Source organism: Spinacia oleracea, chromosome 2, assembly GCF_020520425.1.
Source record: "Spinacia oleracea cultivar Varoflay chromosome 2, BTI_SOV_V1, whole genome shotgun sequence".
NCBI lineage: Eukaryota > Viridiplantae > Streptophyta > Magnoliopsida > Caryophyllales > Amaranthaceae > Spinacia > Spinacia oleracea.
Window position 1 is genome coordinate 112,427,094 of NC_079488.1, and position 8,594 is coordinate 112,435,687.

An 8,594-nucleotide genomic window follows, 5' to 3' on the forward strand; every position below is an offset into this window, starting at 1 on the left:
ATAGCTTTTATTTTATTTTACGATATTAACCGTTATTTTGACCAGTTACCCGATACTTTGACAGTTAACTGTTACTCCACTACCATTCACCGCTACCCACTACTCGACCGCTAACCTCTACCGCTAATTTCGCCCGAATAGGACCTCGAATTAATGAGTTTCAAGTCACAAGGTAATTTCTCCACCAACTCATTCGGATCCTACTACATGTACACCTGTACACGGCATACTTATCAGTTGAAATAACATATTTATTGTCTTTTATTTTTTCTAGTAGGTTTTTCCAATTCATTCAATTGTCCCCACGTGGCCATTGAAATTTGATGTGGGGCCCACAAAAATCAAAAGAAGGATCAAGTCCACCCAAAAAACGGGTCAACTAAAGGCAAGTGAAAAAAATAAAAACAAAGGAAGAGGCGCTCCACCAAGGTATTGTTGGTTGGTAACTTGGTATGACAAAATTTGATTGTATATTGCATTCCCAAAGTTCAAAGTTAATTTTTTTTTTTTTAGCAGGTTTTCTTATCACCACCAATCAATGGCTGATTTTAAATCACCTCCTAATTTTTAAACCCAAACTCATTTCTCTTCCCATGGACCAGACACACAGTCAAACACTGCCCTGCCTTCCGTATAAAGCAGCTACCCCCCACTGACATCCTTCTTCAATTTTTATTTTTCATTTTATTTTTCATTCTTTATATTTATTTTTACATTAATTCTGTTCACCATAACAGTTTTTTGTCCCATCTATTTTCATGTTTTTTCTGGTTCTGTAAAAGTACAAGTACTACTACACTCCTCCGTTCCTTAAAACGTTTCCTGCTTTTCTAATCGGGCGTTCCTAAAAACGTTTCTTGTTCAAAAAAGACTCGGTTAAAATTACTTTTAGTCTTGTTTTACTAATCGAGCGTTCCTAGAAACGTTTCTTGTTCAAAAAAAACTATGTTAAAATTATTTTTAGGTCAAAATTTTTATTAAAGCTCAACTCTCCTCTCTTTTTTTTTTGTCTATTTTCTTTGTACTAAATGTATTATCATCATAAACACACCCAAAAAGGAAAAAATATAAATTAAAAAAAAAAAAAAAAAAACTCAATTTTTGTGTTTTTTTTTCTTTTCATTTCTCTCTCCTAAAATTCTAATTGAGAGGTCCTGTCTAGCTTCCTTCTCTTGGGAGGTGGAGCAGAATTTGCACAAGATCCAGATGGTGTTGTTGTTGTTGATGATGTTTCATCACTCTTATAGCTTAAACATGCTGAAGCATCAAGCACACCAATTGGACTTTGTGGTACTGATGTTGAAGCTAATACACCGGTTGTTCTGTTCTCCGTTCTCATATCATTCACTATTTCCACACACTTCTTCAATCTCTCCTGCAAATTTCATTAACAAACCAATCAATTTTCCGTTGTATAAAGTATAAACCCTGTAATTAAGATTCTTAAAAGACAATTTAAAGGGGTAAGCTTTACCTTTTCTACAAGATCAGTAAGAAAAGAGAACGCTTTATCAGTGAGTTCAACTATTTGAGATTCTTGTTGTTGTTGTTGGTGTTGTGTTACAGAGATTGCTACTGCTGCAGCAATTTCTGAAGGTCTGAATTCCATCAACTCAATTACTGCATTCAATTCCCTCAACCAAATCAATACCACCAAACATTCAAACTAAATAAATTAATTTAATTTCACCAACTAATATTGAATTTATTATTAGTATTATTATTGTTGTTATTAATTATAGTAGTACCTTTGATTGTGCTTAGAATGAGTTGGATGGCTTGAAAAATTAGACTAATGTGTGGCATTTGATCCCCACTTAGTTTATAAAGGAAATAGTCTATGAATGAAAATGGTGTCACTGATTGCATTCTCCACTTCAATGTGCTCAACACTAAAAGTTCCATTCTTTGTATTGTTTTTGCTTCAAATACAAACTTGCTTTCTCCCACCTGCACATTTTTATTACCAATCAATCAATATGATCCATAAAAAGTCATCTAATCTTTGTGTTACATATACAAATTGGTCCAGGCCGATTCGGACCTGAAACCTATCGTACACAGGCAATCAGTCTTAACCACTAGGTCAATAACTCATTGGTACATTATCGATTTACATTAATTCTTAACAATTTCTAATTACACTATCAATCTCAAATTCTTAATCTAATATAGGTAGATCAAGGGTTGATTATGATTTATGTGTGTATGTAATTATGTTTGTATGACTCACTTGTAAATCCAAGATGAGAGGAACATCAGTCTCATCAACCTTGGCAGCTAGAGATAAACAAGCAACACCAAGCAATTGCATCATCCAAGCTTTGCTCTTCTTCAAAAACCAAACATATTGAAATTAGATTAATCAGATTTAATTAGTAACTAATCATTGATGATTAGTAGATTGGATTAGTAGATTGCTTACAGGAAGTTCATAGGCTGAAAGGAAGCGATCCAAGTAGTTTACAGAAAGATAAACACAAAGGGGTCCAAAATTGTAGTGGGATTGAACCTGTAAAGATCAAGATAATAGTGTGATTAGTGATCTAATCAACGATAATTAAGATAATCAGAGTGTTAATTAGCTCAATAATGGGTAAAAACATGACAATGTGGTTCATCATTTGCAAAAGAACATTACTTTCAAGGGAAGGTAAGAAATGCCAAACATGCTTAGCAAAAAGTTGTACCCCCATAAAAACAAGATTTTTATTAAAAAGTGGAATTTAATCAAACTTACAAGTAATTAGTCCCACTATAATAATTATAATAAAACCCCACCAAAAATAAACATTAAATAGTGAGAATAAAAAGGAAGAAAAATCCCATTTTTCATCGGAAATTAAAAAGGAAAAAAAGACATCCAATCAGAAATTTAGGGTGCGATGGTTTTTGATAATGGAATATCGGAAAATAAAATTAAAAAATCCAATAAATGAAGAAAAAATTGGAGAAAAAAATGGAGAAAAACCCACCTTATGAATCCAATCAACAACCAGATTTCTAGCACCCAAATCCAAATCACCATTTCTTAACCTCTTCAAGTAATCAAGACCCAGAAAATGTTGCCTTTCATTGTCAAACATGGAATCTAAACACTCCCGATTCGCCACAAAAAACCCAGAAAAGAAAGCTTCAAAGTTGTGTTCTTGATTATTGTTATTGTTATAACTAAGATGATGATGATGATTAATGTTAATATTATCCAAGTTTCGTAGATTCTCATGTTGGTGTTCTTGTTGTTGCAAGTTACAAATCTGGAAAACATCATCGTCAACAACAACCCCATAATAGTTATCATCAACTTCATCAAAGATACCAGAGTTATCCTCTGCACACAAAAGATCAAAACTTGGTGCCATTTTTTTTTTCTGCTGCCCCTCTGCTGTGCTTTAACTTTCTCTCTCTAGAAAACCCAGAAAAAACTCCCTCTTTCTCTCTCTAAAAAATCCTCAGAGAATCGATTTTTTCTGCATCTAACTGGAAATCTGAGTACAAAGATTACAACTTTTTTTGTTTTGGTTTTCTGGGTAGTTTGATAGATTGGGGGAAAAAATCGATTCTTGATTGAACAAACAAAAAGGGGAAACAAATGAATCAAAAAAATGGGTAAATTAAAAATAAAATTAACAAAAAAAATGCAAAATTTATATTACAGGGATGAAGAAGAAAGTAGTGTCTGGAAATGGGTTTTGTGGGTTGAAGAGACTGCTGAGGTGAGGAGAGTGGGGGGGTTATGTAGGAGGAGAAATGACTCTAGGGTAGTGTGGAGTGAAGAGAGAGAAAGAAATAGCGTTTTAGAGAGAGAAAAATGAAAATGGGTATAAATATTTTTGGTTGTATCATCAAAATATGGGGTGATTACACGTACTCTACTTGTTTGTATAAGTGGATACTGAAGAGTGTATTCTACATACATGGTATTGTATTCATTATACAAGTACGGAGTAATTACTTGTATTTTCCCGTAGTTTATATACGTTGCAATTAGACGTGTCAAATTAATTGGTTGAGTGACTCGAGTTTGATTAGGGTAAGTCAACTTGATTTTTTAGTTATTTTCCGGTAAAAAAAATTCACTCGAGTTTATACACGTTGCAATTAGACGTGTCGAATTAATTAGTTGAGTGACCTGAGTTTGATTAGGGTAGGTCAACTTGATTTTTTGAGTTATTTTCTAGTAAAAAAAATTCACTTAACTTTTGTCGAGTTTAGTATAGGTAGAGTAGATACTTCAGTTCAACGTTGGTCAATTGAAGTCGGTTACATTATACAAATCTAGAGTAATTACTTGCGTGTCAAATTAATTAGCCGAGTGACTCGAGTGTGATTCGGTAGGTCAACATAGTTTTTCGAGTTATATTCCGGTGAAAAAAAAAATATCCAGTTAACTTGTGTCGAGTTAAGCCTAGGTAGAGTAGATATTTCAGTTCAATGTGAGTCAACTATAGTCGGTTGCATTATATAAGTGCAGATTGCGGAGTAATTACTTGTATTTTCCCTAGTGTATAAACGTCTCCATTTTTTATTTGTTCCAATTAGACGTGTCTAATTAATTAGTCAAGTGACCGAGTCTGATTCGGGTAGGTCAACTTAAATTTTCAAGTTATTTTCCGGTGAAAAATAATGCAGTTAACTTTTGTCGAGTTTAGTCTAGGTAGAGTAGATATTCCATTTCAATGTGGGTCAATTATGATCGGTTGAAGTTTAGGTTTTGACTTTTGTTATGTCACAAATTTATATCTATATCTTTTACTGTTAATAATTTCACTAATCCGTGGGTTAATTATGGTCGTAGTAATTAATAAAGCGGCAATACGAGTATAAAATGTTGATTCTTCAAAAACATTATTTATTCGAACACAAACTCTACAATATTTCACGTTACTGTTTATTATTTCGATGCATAGTATATACTGTTCGGAATTATTGTTGAAATTTGTGAAGTTTGACTCCTAAAAGACTAATGTTGCAACTAATAAGAAGTCGGAGAATGTAATTGTTGGAAATGATTATGGAAATCTTTTAAAAAAATCTCAAAAATCATTGTAAATTTCATTTTCAACGGTAAAGTAGGAGTCTAATACCTCTAACCTGTCAAAATCATAATACACCTTTTTCTCATGTATTTTGTATGACTTTTCCTTAATTGAAATATATTTTTGGATGGTAAATTATAGGAAAATTTATCATATAAATGGTAAGTTTATATCTCCCAATAATAATGTACAAGATGCGACAAAGGATCAAGAGTAACATTGAATCTCAATTAAATGCACACGTTCGGTTCAACCCATCTAAGTGATTTAGCCGAATCGTTGCATAGATCTTTCGATCTCTTCATTTCAATTTTGCAATATATCAGATCATTTAAATATATAAATATAAATAAATAATCTATGTCAAAACTATTCTTTTTTATTTAATAAAATGGATGTCAAAATAAAATTATATAAAAGAACATAATTCAAGAGTCAAGATAAGTAAACATGGCACCATTTAGATTATTGTTGACCTCATCAATCTTGTTCATAAATCATAATACATATTTTAATTTTGCCACACATACGTAGTACGTGTTATGCAAAATAACAAAATGAATTTTGCACTACGTATTAGCAATGTTATCGATGCTACAAAAAAATGTGCTTGCACCATTTATCTATGATTCAACTTGCAATTTATCTTACAAATATTCATTTATTTTTGTAAAAGTAAAATTATTTACAAGCAAACCATGTCGTTTTCATGTAACAGGGACCCTCTTTCACATAAAAAATGCATATAATAGGAACGTAACATAATACGCCGTGTGAATATTTATCAAATTTGAATTATTTTGATTTTATAAAACTACAAGTCCTTAGTAAATAGTTATACTTTGTCTGGATGTTACTTAAAATGTACATTAAAAAGACGTCATAGTGATTTAAAGTTAATGTTATAAATAAATCATGTTCAAAATCTATGTCTTTCGACCAATTAAAACTTCTAAAATCAAGATTAGCGTCATTTCAAGACTATCCATGTTAAACTAGTCTATTGCTTCTATAGTTGTAGATGAGACATATACAACTTATATATATTATTCACACGTAAAGTAACATGTTCACTTAATGTATCATATGAAATGTTTTACAATTAGGGCTAAGCAAACTTACATTAATGTTGGTTAATTTAGTATCCAAATTATGGTGTTTCCAATTCACCTATTTTTCAATTGTCGACTTATTTAAACTTACTATAACTTATTAGAATTTATCTAAATTGCCTTTTTAATGTAATGAGTGAACATAAGGTTTACAAATAAGACATTATATTAAACTTCTTATATTTAACTCGCATTTTATAGCTCAAATTAGATCATATTTGGATCAAAAATTCAAAATATATAGTTATTTTAATCCAAATTTGTTTGGAAAAAATATTTAAGTGATGAGAATAACCAAATAACTAATGATAGGTTACATAAATTGATTTTGACTTTGATTATCATATATCAACATTGTTGCACTACAAGAATTTGTATCTTTAACGACAACCTAATTGCGACGGGTTAAAAGTCCCGTCGCAAAAAGCTTTTGCGACGGGGCTAAAAACCAAACAATGACGGGAATAACCGTCGCAAATGTCTTTTACGACGGGTTTACGATGGATTTACGACGGGCTTTTCTATTAACGACGGCCCCCTTTTATGACGGGTTCGCGACATGAAATCCCGTCGTTAATCAACGATTATTGGCCTTTCGCGACGGGATTTCCCGTCGTTAATAGTACAATTTCTTGTAGTGTTGTTCCATATTCAATATCATTTGATCGGGGTCAAAATATTATTCTGATTTTAGTGTGAGTCCAATCAAACCAAATTGAATATGGATCAACAATGTTGACGTACATCCAAAAATCAGAAATCAAATCCGAATTTTAAAATCAGTTTACACATCCAATTTCACTCACTTTGTAAATTCGATCAAATCAAATTGAATATGGATCCACAATTTTGATATCCAAATATTGGATAGCAAATTCGAATTTCAATAAGGGTTAGGATACCAAATTATAGAAAAAGCGATTTGATTGATCTACTAATAAGAACAAACATGGAAGAAAAAGGAAAAGACTATAGATCGTGGGAACGTGTCACTTGCGTAAAAATTGAAGTTCAAAGTTTTATCAATGCCAACTCTTTCAAGTTCCCACTCTATTGTCTTATTAAAATAAAGAAAAAGGGGTCACACACATTTATTAAAACATAAAAAAATAAAATGAGACATGACGAGGAGCTTGTACATTTTGGGAGTTGATCGAGTATGTACATAATGTATTTTTTTTTTACTAGAGTTACTCCGTAATTATTTAATACGAATTTTAATTAAAATCATATTACCAGTATAAAATTAACAGTGTATCTCATGTGTGACCAGTCACACCATCAACTTCATGGTGTGACGCACACAACTAATATGGAGAAAGTTATAGACGAGTGTTACTTGACTTCTATGCTGGTGTTACTCATACATTGTATTCGCAGTTACTTTTTTTTTGTTTTACTGCAGTTTCTTGAATTTCATGTTAGAGGTTGCTTGTATAGACGAGTGTTACTTGATACTCTATGCTGGTGTTACTTATACATTGTATTCGTTGTTATTTTTCTTATTTTATTGCAGTTTCTTGTAAGAGGTTTCTTGTATAGATTATTGTTACTTGACTTTCTATGGTGATGTTACTTGTACGTTGTATTCGTTGTTATTTTCTTGTGTTTACTACATTTTCTTGAATTTCATGTTCGAGGTTTCTTGTATAGACTGGTGTTAATTGATCTTTTATGCTGATGTTACTTTTAATTATTGCATTTTCTTCAATTTCATGTTAGAGGTTCCTTGTATAAACTAGTGTTATTTGAATTACTATGCTGATGTTACTTATACCTTTTATCCGCGGTTATTTTTTTTGTTTTATTGCAATTTCATGTAAGAGGTTCCTTGTATAGACTATTGTTACTTGATTTTCTATGGTGATGTTACTTGTACGTTGTATTCGCTGTTATTTTCTTGTGTTTACTACATTTTCTTGAATTTCATGTTCGAGCTTCCTTGTATAGACTGGTGTTACTTGACCTTTTTTGCTGATGTTACTTTTAGTTATTGCATTTTCTTCAATTTAATGTTAGAGGTTCCTTGTATAAATTGGTGTTACTTGAATTTCTATGCTGATGTTACTTATACCTTGTATTCGCGGTTACTCTTTTTGTTTTATTGCGTTTTCTTCAATTTCATGTTAGAGTTTCTTTGTATATACTGATGTTACTTTATTTTCTATGTTGATGTTACTTTATTTTCTATACTGATGTTACTTTATTTTCTATGCCGATGTTACTTTGTTTTATGCCTTTAACCACATTGGGTTTATTTATAAGTATGAACATGTCACACCATCAAGTTGATGGTGTGGCTGGTCTCATATAAGACTTGAGGTAAAATTACAGCTACACTCTATTATCAGTTCTATTTTATAGCACTCTTGTCAAATGGTAATGCTTTTTTTTTTTTTTTTTTAAATGTGTTATGTTTAGTTAGTTATCTTTTCTATAAAAA

At 31.4% G+C, this 8,594-nt stretch overlaps 1 protein-coding gene across 2 annotated transcripts; it reads right to left on the reverse strand.

Moving 5' to 3' along the window:
* Positions 1-946: 946 nt before the first annotated feature.
* LOC110801366 (cyclin-D4-1) lies at positions 947-3,805 on the reverse strand. 2 transcript variants are annotated; one of them, XM_022006815.2, is made up of 6 exons: positions 2,976-3,805; positions 2,426-2,512; positions 2,234-2,329; positions 1,749-1,950; positions 1,475-1,620; positions 947-1,375 (listed from the first exon to the last, which is right to left on the reverse strand). In XM_022006815.2, the coding sequence occupies exons 1-6, from the start codon at positions 3,360-3,362 to the stop codon at positions 1,133-1,135; spliced, it is 1,161 nt and encodes a 386-aa protein (XP_021862507.1). In that variant the 5' UTR covers positions 3,363-3,805; the 3' UTR covers positions 947-1,132. The 2 variants fall into 2 exon arrangements, with proteins under 2 accessions (XP_021862507.1, XP_021862440.1); XM_022006748.2 differs by having other exon boundaries at positions 2,234-2,332; positions 2,976-3,804.
* Between the last annotated feature and the right edge of the window lie 4,789 nt (positions 3,806-8,594).